We start from the raw sequence: 18,460 nt of genomic DNA, 5'->3' as shown, positions 1-18,460 counted from the left end.
CATTATATTATAAATTGTTAGCCTAAATTTACCATTATTTGCAGTCAGTTTTGGAATTCTGATGTGCAGAGTTGTTCAGTTTTGGTTCTGAATTTAGCTACACTCTCCTCCTGGTGTCCTGAGTCCTAACATGCTTGCTTTGATGCACTTCTTGGATGGCCTCGTTTTGTCATTGAGTGGGTGTCTTCAATAAGGTGTCTTGAGGCTCTAGTCCCTGAGTTCTTTTGTGATGAGGAATGTTTCCCTTTTGCTTTTCCACATGAAAAACAGTTTAACTGGGTATAGTAATTTCAGATCACCCTTTCTTCCAATTAGGAATTTTCAAGTCAAAACTTTTCTAGAATTTTCAGGATGAATACCTTCAACGTGTTTCAAGTAATAAAAGACAACTTGGAAATGTTTCCAGGAAACAAGAAATTATAATAAATGACTAAGCAGATTTGAATGATAAGAAAATAGAACTCCTAGAAATGAAAAAAAAAAGTAATAATTGAAATAGTAAAGGAAAACCTTAGTGGGTGAGTTTAATAGCAGGTTAGATACAGCTGAGGACTGAATATAAACAGAATGACAGACCTGAAGAAATTATCCCAAGTGTCCCCCAGAGAGACAAAGATGAAAAATATGAGAGGTTGAGACATGGAGAATACGGTGAGAAGGTAGGAAGCATGTGTTCCATTCTTCTCTATCCTTAATTTTTTGATCTGCTGTTCTGCAAGTTACTGAGAATATCCTATTATAACTGTGGGTTGGTCTACTTTTTTCCAAAGTCTATCAGTGTTTGCTGTACACACACACACACACACACATATATATATATATATATATATTTGAGGCAAAATTATCAGTTTCAGTATGGATTCACAAATGTCATATGTTCCTTTGAACTGATTCTTTCATCAGGAAGAATTTTTTCTCTTTAATAAAGCTTTTTTTTTTTGGCCTTAAAGTCAGTCTTGCCTATTCTTAATATAGCTCTACCAGTTTTCTTTTGGTTAGTGTTTGCATGGGGTATCTCTCTCTTTTTACTTTCAACCTCTCCATATCCGTATGTTTTTGGTGTCCTCTTATAAATGGCATATAGTCTTTTAATAGTTATTCAAATCGAACCTTATAATTTCTATCTTTTGATTGGAGCCTTATTCCCTTTACAGTTGACATAACAACTACTGTAATTGTGTATAAGTTCACTATCTTACTTTCTGCTTTCTAATTGTATTGCTAATCGTATTGAATTCTCTCTCTCAGGCTAGTTGTTTTTAGCATCCCGTTTTTCTCTTCTAGCTTAGTATTTTTACACTCATTTGTAATATTTTAATTGTTTGCATCCCTAACTTAAAATCTAGCATCAATTTCAACTTTTACCCTGTAAGTATGCACTCCAGTTCCATTTATTCCTTCTCATTTCATATGCCCCTGCTATGTACAGATTTGCCTCAACTCACAATGCAGTTCTGTCCTGATAAACCCATCAGAAGTTGAAAATATAGCAACTCAGAAATGCATTTAATACACCTACCGTACCGAACATCATAGCTAAGCCTCACCGACGCTGAGCATGCTCAGAACATTTACTTTAGCCTACAAGTTGGGCGATATCATCTAACACAAGCCTAGCTTATAATAAAATGTTAAATATCTCATGTAATTTATTGGATATCATACTAGAAGTGAAAAAGAGAATGGTTATATGGGTACAAAATGGTAGTAAGTGTATCAGTTGTTTATCCTTGTGATCCCAGGGCTGACTGAGAGCTGTAGCTACTGCCACCGCCCAGCACCACAAGAGAGTGTCATACTACATATCCCTAGCCCAGGAAAAGATCAAAATTCAAAGTACGGTTTCTACTGAATATGCGTGACTTTCGCACTGTCATAAAGTTGAAAACTTCTGATTTGAACTGTCGTAAGTTGAGGACCATCTGTATTTGAATTCCATATTATGAATATATTATTTATATGTATAAACATATTAGCTCTTTCATAACTATTATTTTACCCAGTTTTATTCATATATATATATTCATGTATATATTTTATCCATTTAGAGTTATCCAGATAATCACCCGTTTATTGAATTTTTATCTCTTCCTAAATCTCTGATCCAGGATTATTTTCCTTCTGCCTAAAGAATAACTTTCAGTATTTCCCTTAGGTCAGATCTCCTGGTAAAAGTTTTTCTCATTTCTGCATCTGAAAATTTCTCTATTTTGCTTTTCTTTTTGAAGTGCAATTTTTCTGGTTATTGAATTCTATGTCGGCAGCTGTTCTCTCTTTGCACGTTGAATATTTGTTGCATTGTCTTTGAGAAGTCATGTGAGGTCATGTGGTTGGTCCTTTGGAGGAAATGTCTCTTTTTTCCTCTGGAAGCTCGTAAGATTTTCTGATTGTTTTGGTTTTCAGCAGTTTTACTGTAAGGTACTCTGTGTTTACCCTGCTTGTGTTTGTGATTCTTGAGTCTGTGGATTGACATCTTTTACCAATTTTGGCAAAATTCTCGGGCATTCTCTCCTCAAATATCATTTCTGCCCTCTTTTGCTAATCTTCTTTCCTTGTGCCTCTGCAGCCATGGATATAGGAGCAGCTTTTCATTGTGTTCTTTCTCTTGCCTTCCTTTCTGAGTTAGCCGTCCTTTCATCTCATCGTGCTTCACTCTGGATGTTTCCTTTGGTTTTTTCATCCTGTTTTCAGCCATGTCCATTCTGTTGGCAGTCCATACCCACTGAGTTTTTCATTTTGGTTATTTTATTTTTCAATTCCATTTACATTTCTTTTTGAAACGTTCTTTAATAACCTGATCTCCTTTGTGTTTAAAGTATTGTCTGGTTTTTATTGTGGTTTTGTTAATGTTGACTTCTTTTCTCATATTTCTGATTTTTAATTAATATTGCTACATATCATATTAACCAGACAGTTTGTACAAATAATTTGGTTTTTACTATGATTTTATTTTCCTACAGACAAAATTTATATTTGCTTCTTAGGAGGAGGATAACATGATATACCTTGATTTTGGATTTGGATTACCTCATTGTCTCCATTTGTCCAAACTCATCACATGGTCCACTTCACATTTGTGCATTTCATGATTTATAAATTTTATGTAAAGTACCATAAAGAAATTTTGAACTCTAAGGAAGTGATATGCATGTTGAAATGTTTAGGGGTGAAATGTCCTGATGTTTGCAAATTTCTTTGAAATGCATCAAAAATAAAATGGATTGAAAGAAGGATAAATAGGGGTGGATTGATAGGTATGTGGTAAGCAAATCTAGCAAATGCTAATGGTAGAATCTAGGCGGCAGTATATGGTATTCACTTTAAAGTATTTCTACTTTATTGTATGTGTGAAAATATTTGTAATACAATTTGGAGCAGCATTAGAGTGGGACACCATAGTACTTTGTCATGCTCTTCTTTGTCTTTGTTGATCTTTCTTGAGATACAAGTCAGAATATTTGTTACATTGATATGTTACAGTCTTGTTATAACACAGACTCCTCTATTCTGGAATTTGAGGTGACATCGATGGAAATAGATATATTGCATGAATCCTTGTTTCGCTGAAGTCTGCCTGTAATTGGATCCTGTAGCCTGAACATTAAGAGAGTATTAAATCTCTGAATCTTGAGATTTCAAGACCTAGAATCATCGCTAACTTACTTTGTAACCTTGGGAAAATATCTCATGTGTTCTGAGCCTCAGCTTAATTTTTCATCTATGGAATGAAAACACTTCCTGTAGTATTGAGTTCCTCTCCTTTGTGTTTACCCCTCAGACAGAAATATTCCTTAGAGCTAATACTCAAAAAGCAAATACATTTCTCCTTTACCTTTTTGTTTATATGTTTGGAATCTTACATTAAATCAGAAGTCTTACATGCATATGTGTAAAGAGAGTCTTTAATGTTCAAAATTTCATGGGATGCTGTGTGGCTCAGTCGGCTAAAGTCTGACTCTTGGTTTTGGCTCAGGCAGTGATCTCAGCATCATGGTATTGAGCCCCATGTCAGGCTCTGCGCTCAGTGCTGGAGTCTGCTTGCCCTCTCCCTCATCCTCTGCCCTTCCCCTGCTGGGCACATTCTCTCTCTCTCTGTCTCTCTAAAATAAATGTGAAAAATCAGAAGAAAAATTAAAAAGTTCACATAAATGTGCACAATGCTACAACTGGCCAGAGGCTCTCTTTAATGTGTTTTCTGAGAGCCACATTTACCAGCATACCAGTGAGTACAGAATACCTGAATACATGGACTCTGAGAAACAAACTGTGGGCTTCAGAGGGGAGGGACATGGGGGAATGGGATAGGCTGGTGATGGGTAGTAAGGAGGGCACGTATTGCATGGTGCACTGGGTGTTATACGCAACTAATGAATCATCGAACTTTACATCAAAAACCAGGGATGTACTGTATGGTGAATAACATAATATAATAAAAAACATTAAAGAAAAAAAAAGAATACCTGAGTACAGTGTTTACTCATTGGTATGCTGGTGAATGTTGGCTCCCAGAAAGGGATGGTAAGGTAGAAGGGAGGGGGGAAAAAAGAAGGAAGGAAGAGAAAGACAAAGGGGAAGAAAAAAGAAAGGCTCCAATTATTAGCATTTGCTAACTTCTGTGGTGTAAATAATTCCTCCGTCACCAGCACGACATCCCTGCAAATGGAGTTAGGCGGAGGTGTGACAGTTGGCTGCAGCTGGCTGCAGTAGTATGTCTGTTGTCTTATAATCAATTTCTAATTCATTGGGACAGGTTCTCAGTTGTGTATTATTGTTTATATAGGCAATTAAAGTATCTGTGTAGGTGTGCATGTTGGCTATTTTTGTGAAAAAATTATTCAGAATACAGAAGTTATTTTCAAACTGCATGACATTTTCTGGCCCAATTGAAAAATGCCTTTTTTCTTCAGCAAGTTTGGTGTGCACAAAAGTATCANACAGAGAGACAGCCAGCAAGAGAGGGAACATAGCAGGGGAGTGGGAGAGGAAGAAGCAGGCTCCCAGCGGAGGAACCCGACGTGGGACTCGATCCCGGAACACCGGGATCACACCCTGAGCCGAAGGCAGACGCTTAAGGACTGCGCTACCCAGGCGCCCCTGAGAAATTATTTCTAAAAGTGGGTGTTGCAGCAATTAACAACAAACATTTAAAAGTATTTGTAATCAAAGGCATATCACTTTTAAATATCTATTAATTCCATAATTTTTGATTTCTTAATATTGGTGAAATCATTTTAATAACTGGTCATGAGGTCAAAATGAATAGATAAGCAAATGGAATTTATCACACATTTTAAAGGTCTGTTTTAGAGACCCATTCAGTCACTGGACCTTTGTTTATTTCTCAGCACATACTAAACACTAGGCACTGTTTAGGTGCTGGAGGTGGTGAACAAAATGGAAAAAAGACTTGCCCTTCTAAAACCTATATTTTCATGAATTTTGGTGAGTGTAAGGAATTAAATATGTGAACATGTACTTCTTCCCCCTCCGTTAACTGGTTTTTATCTTCTAAAGACCTCATCTGACGGTTCCCGTCATAAGCGATCTTCCAGTTGGGGACGAACATACTCCTTCACGAGTGCAGTGAGCAGAGGATGTGTGACGCGAGAAGAAAATAAGAACGTGAAAGCCGGGGCCCAGGCTATGCTGCAGGTACGTGGCTGGCCGGAAACATAAAGACCTCCAGTTGGAGTCAATTTGAACATTCTGTTTATTGTGATAGCATCATTAAAGTATGGTGATATTTTTATCTACCTGTCAGTAAACAGCTTTTAAGTTCTCATTCTGAGTTTTCTTCCTGACCGCTCATCTTCAGTTTGTAAAGATTCTTTTCTAGTCCAAGGAGACCTATGAGCTGGTTGCAGGTTTTCGAGAGGGATTATTATGCAGTGAATGTGAAATGACCGAGATCCAGATCTTAAAAAGTATCTCCTGAACACATATGGGGAGTTAGTCAGTCATCTGGACTCTAATTTGCAAGACAAGCATGGTGATTATATAATCCCATAAAGAATATTCTTCTTAAAAATTGCCTGTTTATGAAGAACGATGATAAATGCTCTAATTTTTAAACCTTTATCTGTATGAATATATAAAATAGAACCAATGCCATTTGGGAACATTGGAAAGAACAACTTTGGCTGATCACTTAATCTTCCCAGACCTCAGGATTTTACCTGAAAAATGGGGATAGGGGGATTGATTACCTCTTGGCTCCCATCTAGGTATAAGGTTGTTAGGACTCTAAGTGAAAACACAGAATGCCTCTTTTTCCCCTGCTCCCTGGCGCCCACCCTCTACCCCATATCCACCTGAGGTAACATAGGCATAGCTTGCCTGTTGCCCAGTTTTCAATGACATGCTTTTGTCATCCATCTCTCAGTAGGATTCCTTGTCATGGTATCCTTTTTGCTTTCAGGTTCATTAGCAGTTTAATACTCTGTAACTATTGAATTTTCTCATTTTTCAGTGAAAATCAGCAAATAATTTGAAATCAACTTTAAACAAAATGAAGATGATTTTACTTGTGTAGCTTCAAAGAATTCTGGTGCCAGTTGTTAGGAAAATCTGTGCCCTCACCAGAGAAGTGCATGCCGGAGTCCCTAGCCTGTGTCCCTTGGTGTTCTTTGTCCTCCAAGTGGATTGCCATATGCCGTCCTCAGCCATCCCACTGCCAGTATCTCCCTAGGTTCAGGAGAGTGTTAATTTGTTTTCTGAAAGGATGAGTTACATCGACTTGACCAAGCCAAGNAAATCAACTTTAAACAAAATGAAGATGATTTTACTTGTGTAGCTTCAAAGAATTCTGGTGCCAGTTGTTAGGAAAATCCGTGCCCTCACCAGAGAAGTGCATGCCGGAGTCCCTAGCCTGTGTCCCTTGGTGTTCTTTGTCCTCCAAGTGGATTGCCATATGCCGTCCTCAGCCATCCCACTGCCAGTATCTCCCTAGGTTCAGGAGAGTGTTAATTTGTTTTCTGAAAGGATGAGTTACATCGACTTGGCCAAACCAAGAAAAAATATTTTCCACTTGATTGTAGCACAACAGTGTTCAAAAGTGTTTAGTTTGGATTATAATAGCTGTTTTTGTTCTCTTTGTATCCAGTCTCTTTGGTCCTTTCCTTGGTTCATTAGGAAAAAGTGGCCAAGTACAGGTTGAATAAGCTAGTACTCTTCTCCAGTTGATGTTGAGAGGTACGATTTGGACGTATTAATTTTTTTTTCATTTTTACCTTAACCAGTACTGACATGGTAGTAAGAAAGATTCATGGAGTTGGCATTTTGATCTTTTTTAAAAAAGAAAATGAANATATTAATTTTTTTTTATTTTTACCTTAACCAGTACTGACATGGTAGTAAGAAATATTCATGGAGTTGGCATTTTGATCTTTTTTTAAAAAAGAAAATGAAAGGAGTATATAATATATGAAGACTCCTCACTTTAACTTGGGAATATGCGAAGTTTCAAATTCACATCAAGAAACCAAATACCTTGAGTGAAAGATCTGTCTTGCAGCAGATCGTCTATGCCACACATCTTCCAAAAACATGGCCGCGAGGGGCACCTGGGTGGCTCAGTCGGTTAAGCCTCTGACTCTTGATTTCTCAGCTCAGGTCTTGATCTTAGTCAGGGTAGTAAAAAAACAAAGTGGCCACTAAAATTATACTACAACTGCTATAGTTGGTTAGTCAACAAGTTCTTTGTTTTCCTTTTTCCCACTTGAAAGCTAGTAAAGTCTTCACAATCGCTGTTATCATCTGTTACCAATTATTACAGTGGTTATTTAGTAATTCTTTCTAGAACAGTAGGCCCTGACACCTTTTTAATCCTGNCTCTCAGCTCAGGTCTTGATCTCAGTCAGGGTAGTAAAAAAATAAAATGGCCACTAAAATTATACTAAAACTGCTATAGTTTGTTAGTCAACAAGTTCTTTGTTTTCCTTTTTCCCTCTTGAAAGCTAGTAAAGTCTTCACAATTGCTGTTATCATCTGTTACCAATTATTACAGTGGTTATTTAGTAATTCTTTCTAGAACAGTAGGCCCTGACACCTTTTTAATCTTGCACAAGATAATCTTAGAGGCTGCCAATATTTAAGTTCACCCACTTGACTTTTGAGCATGTTTATTTTAATTTCTTCAGTCATAGTTTGTGCATCTATTTTAAGATGTTGTGTTAATAGATTTCATTCACAGGTGAGCCAGGGAAGCTCTGTTTGTTCCCAGATCCTTTGAATTTGTACTGCTGAACACAAGGGAGACTTCAGAAGGCATAGGATCTAGGTAGATGGTACACATCCACCTTCATCACCAGACTGACAACTCAGTCTCCTAAACTGAAGGGTCACTGGNTCACTGGCGTCATCTGTGTCAGTAGTAACACAGTGTTAACTTTACTGTAGTGCCCCTATGCCGTCACTTACGGCTACATAACAGGCCACATCTGTGCGTCCCACAATTTTCTACTGAAACACCCCTGACAGGAAAGGGCAGTGAACTTGTACCCTAAAGGTCTGAGGTAGAGTGTCGAGCTGTTGGCTGATCATCTAAGTTTTTTAAATCTCTTTTTATCTCAAGAATTCACTTAGGTTTTATATCCTACTGCCTAATGTAGTTCTCCTAGTAAAAGTATATGCACCTGGAAGCTGTGTACTTTTGCCATGTGGCCTTGCCTGTTTCCTGGCACCCTACAGCTACTAGAGATCTGCACCCGTGTTGGGTGGTGCTGGCCGTGCTTCCTACCTGCAAAGTTCATGTGCTGGGAGATTCCACAACAATCCGATAGTTTTTCCCAGCCACTGTCTGACCACTGCTCCTCTTCCTCTCCCTGTCCCCGACCCCAAAATTTCTCACTCAGAAGCAGTGATCCTATCTTACTGTTTTCCCCTTTTCTTTTGAGGTAATGTCAAAAAGAAGTCTTCAGAAACTTTTCTGATTCATAAATTTTCTACAGTTGCACTATTAATATGTATTAATAATTTTTTTCTAGGAAAGGTCTTTCAAGTGTGTCAGGTGATTCTAAGAGAAGCATTTTAAAAAAATCTTGAGTATGTGTTGGTACCACTTGCCTTATTGAAATAACTCAAAGGTGATTGTTTAGTAGAGGGAAATTAATATCATTATCTTTAAGAAAAATTTGTTCAGATTTAAGTATTTAGTTACATTTATATGTTTAATGTAAAATTTGTTGATTTCAAGGTATTTTTGACAAATGCAGCAAACGTCTTTTTGTTGGAACCATGTCCTGAAGTTCCCATGCTCTTAAAAGAACAAGTCGATGCCTGTAAAGCTGTTTTGATTATTTTTAGGCGCATGATAATGGAGCTTACAATGAATAAAAAGACATGGTAAGTCTATTTCAAATTAATTAATACTGTAAAACACATGTTTCTGTTTTTCAACGTAATAATTAAAAGGTTAATGCCTCCACTTACTAATGGCTTTACAAAGTTAACAATAAGATGATAATCAATCTTTTGTAATGGTTTCTGTGAATTATGAAGTATCCAGCACTTTGATAGTTTATTTTTATTATTGGCTTTAAAAATGTTACTGAATTAAAAGTAGTCATATTACTTAATAGTAGATTTTTCCATTTTAAATTGTCATCAGACTGCTTTGTGGAAAAGCAATGTAACTGGTGTTTTCTATCATTCTTCATGAGCCCAGGAGAGGTTGTTAATTGCTCTGAAATGCTGTTAACTGATTTTNAAGCCCAGGAGAGGTTGTTTACTGCTCTGAAATGCTGTTAACTGATTTTTATTGCTTCAAATTTGAAGCTTTAAATTCACTTTGGAAAACCAATTATCTGAAATGACAGACTGTCAGAATGACTGAATAATAGTACCTTCAAACATATAGTGGCATCATGAAAATGTGCTTATGCGAAANGTCAAACATATAGTGGCGTCATGAAAATGTGCTTATGCGAAATGTTTTCGTTTTTCTCCTTTCTTTTGGTTTGGTGTCTCTGTGTTTATAATACCCCTGAAAGTACACAGCGCTGTGGGTTTTTCCCATGCCCCTTTCCCATGATGAGCGCATCACTCCAGCTTAGGAGGTGCTTTCAGACGTTCTCAGCAACAGAGACCTCAGAGCCACTCTGAAACCCTCTTTCTTCATGCCCCTCGGTTCTGGTTGTATAATGCCTCTCCAGCCTGTCCTTTACTTGTTCCTCCCACCCATCGCTGCCCTGGGGTGGCCTGGCTGGGTCAGCCCTGCTGTCAGTGGGCTTTGGCCTCTGTGCTCAGTGCTCAGGCCTGCTGCAGACCAGCTCTGGTGGCCACTTCCCTCATGGAAGTCCTCAGTGGGGCCCCGTTACCATGCCTGTGTTCTGGATGCTTTTTCTGGATGTCCTTGAGTCAGCACTAAAGGGAAAGCTCTGTGTGCACCTGGTGGAAAGCATAGAAATGAGGCAGGACTGACCTGGCAGGGGCAGGGGCCCCTGGGTCTGTGGAGTCCAGCCTTTTCCTTTCTCCCATGAAGGGAGATGGGCCCAAAGGAATCCCATCAGGTAGCAAGTTCACTGGTACAGAAACCACAGGAATCAAAATGATTATTTTAGGATGTAAATTCCAGGGGTGCCTGGGTGGATCAGTTGTTGGGCATCTGCCTTCGGCTCAGGGCGTGATCCCAGTGTTCAGGGATCAAGGCCCCGCATCAGGCTCCTCTGATGGGAGCCTGCTTCTTCCTCTCCCACTCCCCCTGCTTGTGTTCCCTCTCTCGCTGGCTATCTCTCTCTCTCTCTGTCGAATAAATAAAAAAAAAAAGTCTTAAAAAAAAAAAAAGGATGTAAATCCAGGGTCATCTTTCTCAGACTGGAAATGTTACTGTGATGAACAATATGATTTAAACAAACTTAAATGCTATGTCGGTAACATTGAAAGTGATGAGAAATGCTGGTTTGCCTGCAACAGAAGCATCTGCTCCTCGATAGTATAGCAATAGTATTTTTGTTGGGTTTTTTCTTTGAAAACTGAATTCAGTTTACCTTTGTATTAGTAGTATTTTGATCATTTGGATAATCTTTTTTGGTGAAAATTCTAAGATAAAATTAAGCAATTCTTCTTGTTCTTTAATAATTCAGACATTTCCAGGTTAAAGTATAAAAACAGCAACATACAGAAATAGCTGAAAATACCAAAAAATAGTAACACATAGAAAGGGATGCAGGCTGTTTCCCAGCAGAATTTCCCATGCATTTTAGTGTTGGACAGTCCCTGAATTCCCTTTCTCCCTTCTTTGATCCAGTACATAACTACTAAGCTTCTGCTGTGAGGATAGAAGGTGAACTAGACAGAGTTCCTGCCCTCATGAGGTTTCTGTCCTCATAGCCTGAGAGACAGAATGAACACAACAGTTTCAGTGGTATAAGTACAGTGAAGCTGGGGAAGGGGACAGAGTGGAGGGTGAAGGAGTGTTTTTCTATAGGTGTTCAGGAAGACCTTTGTGAGCAGCACCCTGAGGACAAGGAGGGAGAGGCCGGGGAGAGGTCTGAGCATAGAGCTTCCCATAGAAGGAACAGCAAGTAGCAAGTATGGTATGTTCCAGGACAGTGTAGTGGAGCAGACAGAAGGAGAGGGAGGGTGGGAGGGAATGTGGCAGGGGCCAACCAGAGCCAGGTTGAGTGGGGCCTTGCAGGCCATGGGAGAGGCACTGGCTACTCCTTTGTGTGTATGCAAGAATGTAGCACAATCCAGTTTATGTTTCCAGAAGATTTCTCTGCCTTTCTCTGGAGGAGAGACAGTGTGGGGGAGAGGGGGCAGTACACAAAGTCCGGGGCCATAGCTGATGGCAGCTTAGACTAGGGCTGTAGCCAAGGAAGTGTAAGGAGCAGTCCTGAAATAGTAGCAGTGTTGTGTGAATGGTTAACAGTACTGCCTGTGTGAGGAGTTGGGGACAAGGTCAGTAGTAAAGCAGGAAACCTCAGTGCAGGGACAGCACACATGCATAATTTCCCATGTTCCCATGGAAGTTTTACGCTCTTGGAGCAGTTTTTTGTTTTTTGTTTTTTTGAGGAGGAGGAGGGACCAAAGTCAGTGTTTCACAAAATACAAAGAAACAAGCTGGAGTCAACACTGTTAGGAAAGACTTTTCCAAACTGGAGATGATTTTTTTACCCTCATTTTCTTCCAGAAGACTCTGTGTGGGAATTTCATGGCTTGCTAAACTTTTATAGGTTCAGAAATTAAATTAACCCTGTGTCTTTGTCAATCATTGCTTTGGTCAGGTTTGCATTTTTTAAAAAGATTTATTTATTTATTTACTTCAGAAAGCGAGAGAGAGAGAATATATGAGCAGGGGGATGGGCAGAGTGGGAGAGAGAGAGAGAGAGAGAATCTCAAGTAGACTCCCTCCTGAGTGTAGAGCCCAATGCAGGACCTGACCCCACGACCCTGAGATCATGACTGGAGCCGAAACCAAGAGTCAGATGCTCAACTGACTGAGTCACCCAGGTGCCCCCAAGTTTGCATTTTTTGATAGCAGTTTCCAAAACTGAGGTTTTATGTGAAATTTATTACGTTTCTTGTTCTCATCATGTTCATAAAATTAGTATTAACCATTCTTGTGGAAAGGATTGTTTTTTGTTGTCTTAAGCATCACATAAATGTGAGCAGGCAGTAGTGATGCTGAGGCCCGTGACAGGGGCCTGGGTATCCTGAAAATGGTGAGGGACATGCTCTCCCCAGCTCTGCACCATTTCTTCCCTCGTCCTCCTCTAAGCCATCCGCTCCAGACACATGCACCCACATCTCCTATGACTTGAGAGATCTTCTTATTCCATGCTTACAGAATCCATAGACAGTGTACAGCATAAGCAAACAACTAGAACAAAGTTCCAGATGTTGCCAACAGATAACCCTGGGATGAAAATCAAATGGGGTCAGCTACAAATAAGGCAGGAAACCCTATTTGTAGAGGTCACTGTACCATGAGTTTAATGAGATTCCACATTATGTTAATGAGAAAATACTCTCTCAATATGTGGAAGTAGGAGAGAAGTATAAAGGAACTGTGACTTGGAGATCTCATCATCTGACCCGGACTGGATGACTTTGTCCAGTTCCCGATCTTATCATTAACAAGCATGTAGGCCAAGAAGAAAGCTGTAAAGATGAATGAATTGTTAGTGGATACGGCCTTGAAGGAGAAGTTAAAAGGTGTGATTCCCCTCAAAACAAACAAACCTCCCTTATATACAAAAGATATGTGTTCTTTGCATGGAATTCAAGAAAAGGAAAAGTAAGCAAACACTCTGGTATGAAGAATGTAACTTAGCTGTGAAAAAGAAAAATGCCCTTTGGCTGTTCTGAAGAACTTATTACTATTAACATAATTAGCAGTGTTATTTTGTGTCTTCAGTGCCCTCTTGCAGACCTAGCACCTTCCAGGCATAAAACTCCGTGCCTCAGAGTGACCAAAAATGACCTTTCCACACCCGTCTACCTGAGTTCCTCTGGTGTTCATAGTATGATACTGACCGCGTATCTCCCCAGAATTAGAACCAGAATGTCCGTTTTATTTCCTACCACAAAGGTAGATGGGGAGACCTCACAGGTTAAGTAAAATAATGGATGGGAAAATTAAAGGATGCTGCATAAGTTCAAATGGGCACAACTATTCACTGAGCACCTTGAAGGGACTGGTATAATTGGAGATACAGTCTTTCCTCCCTATTGGAGGGGGATAAAATTAGACTAGGATGATACCTGTTTTATCCTGCCTATTGATGTGAGTGTAAGTCACGTATTTTTAGAACTTTTGTAGCATTAGGTGGTTTATTTTGATAAAATATGGTATTCATTATGTAATTGGCATTCAGATTATTAATATTTTTGAGTAATACATGATTATCATTGTTGCGGAATTCTTAAGAGAATTTCTTGTACCTATAAATTAAAGTGCTTTGGAAATGTGATTAATAATGTGAGTTTCTATTTTGGGTGGCTCAGGGAACAGATGCTGCAAATACTACTCAGGATAACAGAAGCTGTCATGCAGAAGCCAAAGGATAAACAAATAAAGGACTTGTTTGCCCAGAGCTTGGCAGGGTTACTGTTTAGGGTAAGTCTCTTTTATTAAAACACTGCAAATGCAAGAAATGAATCGGATTTTACAGCAAAATAGTTTTAATCATTGAGAATTTTAAAAGTAAAATTAAACTCTAAATTTCTAGAAATTTCATTGTAAATTTTCTTTTTTAGCTCTTAAAGGTTGTAATCTGTTCTTTACAGGTAGTGCTTGGCTTCTTTTAGGCCTTCCCACCTGTCTGCCATTTACTTCCTCTTTTGACTTGCTTGAGGTTGGTAGAAATTAGGAAGAAAACAAGAGCTGATGTCCTTGGTGGAGGGCCAGGTAGATTTGAGGAAGTAAAAGGTAAATGGAAGCATGGGAATGGGGTTTAAGGTTAGGGAGCTGTTTAGGCTAGAAATAAAACGTAAGAGTCATTAGTATGTGTTTGAAGCCACAGGACTGGATGGGATCACCATAGAGTGGTTTTGTGTCCTAAAGAGGAGAGGGCCAGCTCCATGGTTGGTGGCGGAGAGGAACCATCCAGAGATGCTGAGAAAGGGTGGCCAGGGAGCTGTGAGGGAAACTAGAGGACCATGTGTCTAGACACCTGGAGACAAGGATTGGGGAAGAGGAAAACGGCCAATTGACATTGGCTTTGACAAGATGTCATTGGTTGAGAGTATTCTAGGGGAATGAGGACCACTTGGAGTGGATGGAGGAGAAAATGAGAGCTGGGCAGTTGAGGTAGCAAGTATATAGTTAAGGCTTTGCAGAGGTGGAAGGGAGGACGAAAGTAGGAGCTAGCTGATTGGGCAACATGCATGGAAGCTAGTGTTTAAGGTGGGTGGTTTTGAAGTCTGTTTGCTTGCAGTGAGAAGGGTCCAATGAAGACAGCCTTGGGGAGAGAGAGGAGAACTAAAGAAGTGAAGTCCTGGATAAGTTGAGCGGGACTGGACTGGCCTTAGGTGGGAGCAGAGAGTCAAGGAGATGGCCGTGTCTCTTACATCTCACATGGTGGAAAAGGTCAAGAGCCCGAGTAGTCTGACATCACCCTGAGGGGAAGAGAAGAGGAAGCAGATGATGAACTGACTGAATAGGAAGTAGGAGTTTTAAAGGGTCCTGAGTGTGGTAGCCTATTGCAGCATTGCTCTAGAAAGCACTAGTATTTATGGGATGCACAGAATTTATGAAGCATTTCTGAAAGAGAACAGTGTGAAAGGACTCTGAAAGAGTGTGAAACTCCATACAGATAGAGACATGAGTAAAATAGATGGGCCTGCTTTGAGTAATTTGGTGGAAGATAGTATGGTGGGTGATGAGCTGGAAATAATGGTTGTAGGGAAGAGAGGTCAACTTCCCCCTCAGTTGACTTGAAGGTGATTTTGGAGGATATATACTAACAGCATGTCTAGAATACAGGTAGGAAACAGGTGACACAAAGAAAAACTAATTCTTTATTTTTTTTTTTTTAAAGATTTTATTTATTTATTCGATAGAGATAGAGACAGCCAGAGAGAGAGGGAACACAAGCAGGGGGAGTGGGAGAGGAAGAAGCAGGCTCACAGCGGAGGAGCCTGATGTGGGGCTCGATCCCGCAACGCCGGGATCACGCCCTGAGCCGAAGGCAGAAGCTTAACCGCTGTGCCACCCAGGCGCCCCGAAAAACTAATTCTTTAAATAAGGTTGTATATTCCCATTGTAACACAAGAGAACCCAACTGTTGATATTAATTTTAATAATTTAATATGATCGAATGATCTTGGCTTGATGAAAAATATATGAGAGGCTACAGAAATAATTGGCATGTACTCATTTCCCTCCTGAATAGTATCATCACTCTTAACTCTGATTGCCTTGCCTGGTTATTAGATACACGAAGTGGTCTACACATCATTTTGTTTGTGTCCATCCACCCTTTCCTCAAGGGTGATACTGACCACTTGCTTTTCTCCCCCGCCGGAGGAGTACAGGCACTCTGCTCACTTGGCTCTGACTCTCCTGGAGAGTTTCACTGTCGGCACCTTCTCAGTCTCCCAGCCCTGATGGGACTGGTGCTGCCAAGTGAAGTGGACTGAAGCCAGGCGGAGGCTAGTGGCTGTCTGGGTCTCATTCCTCACCAGTTGTCTGACCCTGCATCTATGAGATGTATTGGAATTGGAGCAAGAACTTGTCACTGAATTAAGCAAGAATCTATTGTGAAGTTGTATTTTTTGGTGTGTTTGATTAGTTTTGGTTTGGGAGAAAAGTCCCCCTTGTTCCTGGAGAATCTTATCAGATCTTGAAAATTAGTTTTAAGTCCAGGATTATTAATGATTTTGATATCATCATTATTATTTTGGCAGTGGTTAGATGGATCAAAAAGACTGCTTAAATTAAAAAGCAACATAAAATAGTGGAGAGAGGATGAGTTTTTTGGAGGTAGACAGATTCTGAGTTCTGATCTTAGCTCTGGTACTTCCTGGCTGTGTGGCTTTGAGCAATTCAGTTCACCTTCCTGAGTCTCTTCCCTAATCTGTCACAATCAGGAAAAGATTCCTTCTGACTTTGCAGGCTTGTCATAAGAAACAGAGTGGGTTCATCTGGGTTTTATGATCATCCATTGACCTCTCAAGCCCTTTTGTGGGATCCAAGGCAGGGAGAAAAATGTGAAAGATCTGGACAGCTCTGCCAGGCAATCAAGTGGACGTCATCTTAATTCCATACTAAAATTAAAGATGCCATCAAATTATTGTTTGTTTGTTCACGTAGACTGTCTACAATTGCCAGATGCTTGATTTTTAAAAATTTGAATAAGGAAACTATTAAACATTGCATCAAAAACTGGGGATGTACTGTATGGTGAATAATATAACAAAATAAAAATTATAAAAACAAAAAGGAAACTGTTAAAGGGAATTTTGTGTTGCCATTGTCCTTTTATCTTTTTTCAATGTTTCCTCTAGTGTTTAGTTTCTTCTCTCAGTAGATAAGATAACTTGGGTTAGCAAGTTTTCTTTAAATGATAGTTGGGTTTTATTTAGATATTTACCAGATAATAGCATTTCCCATAAGTGATGTTTTAATCTGTTATCAGTGCTAAATAGGACCTTATGCTTGAAGCTCTGAAAGTATATCAGGAAACCTGGACTATTGTCCTTCTAGTAACAGTACTTACAATTATATAGTCCCCTAAGTGTGAAGAGTAAAGGAATGCAGCAAGTGGTTGGTTAGGAAAGGGATGTAAGAAAAGGAGTGGTTTACGAACAGATTTTTTTTTTTATACAGCTTGTTTGCCAAGATGTATTTGATAAAACATGAATTTCAGTGCCGAAGGAACGTTGGAGGTGTTCTTATTTAGCTTTTTACTTTTGACGAGGAATGACTCCAGAAAAGCCAAGTAAATAGCCCAGCTCACAAATCAAGTTAGTGACAGAACCCCGAGTCTGGGGCTGTCTGTTTCCCTCCTCCTAGACAAGGGTAACTTGCTGAGAGAGCAGCCTGCCTTTGTGCACAGATGTGCCACCCCTCCCCCGCTCAGGTGGAGGCACAGTTTTGCTCTGGGTTCAGGTCTTGTTAGCTGTGATTGATGATGACGATGATTCGCCAGGTCTGTACACGTGTTTGTGAGATTTGCTAAGATGAATTTAATAACCTGCAAGAAGTCTGTGTTCAGTCCTTGTTTTATAATTAGTCAGTAAAGTGAAGCCAGTGCAAGATTCCCAGCACAGGGCATCTTCTACCACATGAAAACTCTGCTTTTAACCTGAAGCACATGCTGTAACCAGACCTGAGGCTGAGCGCTGGTAGCATTGCCAGTCTCTCCTTTCTTCTTTTACTCTGCTGAGATTCTCTTTGACCTACTCTTTAATAATTTTATTGTGTATATGCACTTTATGGTCATGCCCTCAAACTCATTTTGAAAACAGGAGTGTAAAATGGAATAAACAGAAGATGGCCTTTTAGTCAGAATAAATATATGTAATAAGGCCTTAGTAATAATAAATGACAAAATTATTTTAGCTTTTTCTTTTGCATTGTTCTTTGGCATCTTCCATCTTAGTATGAATATTTAAAACCTCCTTTTCAATATATTTTATGATTTTAGCTCAACTTTCACATTTTTACCCTTTTGAAAAGTGTGGTAAATTTGAATTGAACATAGAGAACAGGTACGTTGCGTAAGGGTCACTTTAAATATGATTTTTCAAGTGGTCAGAACAGACCTGCCTAATTACAAACTGTTTCCTATTTCCCCAAGTTTTCCTATGTGTATGTTAAAGAAAAATTTCTCTTGTAATTAAAAAGCCAATTTGCCCCTATCCCATGCATAGGACAACTCCCATCAACTGTGGAAGTCTGTTTGTATCTGGGGTGGGCAGAAATATTTGCAGGTTGACACCTTAAGGAGCACATTTAGCTCTAACAACAGATCAGGGAAGTTAAACAGACTTTGGCTGTAACTATTCTAGTTAT

General features: G+C 39.4%; 1 protein-coding gene across 1 annotated transcript in view; it reads left to right on the top strand.

Annotated features, from left to right (window-relative positions):
• RALGAPA2 (Ral GTPase activating protein catalytic subunit alpha 2) overlaps positions 1 to 18,460 on the top strand; it is a 317,987-nt gene that overhangs the window by 83,335 nt on the left and 216,192 nt on the right. The window contains 3 exon segments of the mRNA XM_034641613.1: positions 5,461 to 5,652; positions 9,194 to 9,342; positions 13,948 to 14,059. Coding sequence (XP_034497504.1) covers positions 5,461 to 5,652; positions 9,194 to 9,342; positions 13,948 to 14,059 — 453 coding nt within the window.

The sequence above is a fragment of the Ailuropoda melanoleuca genome, chromosome 13 (genome assembly GCF_002007445.2).
Source record: "Ailuropoda melanoleuca isolate Jingjing chromosome 13, ASM200744v2, whole genome shotgun sequence".
Lineage (NCBI taxonomy): Eukaryota > Metazoa > Chordata > Mammalia > Carnivora > Ursidae > Ailuropoda > Ailuropoda melanoleuca.
The sequence above is the reverse complement of the archived record's forward strand: the minus strand, read 5'-3'. Positions and strand labels throughout refer to the sequence as shown.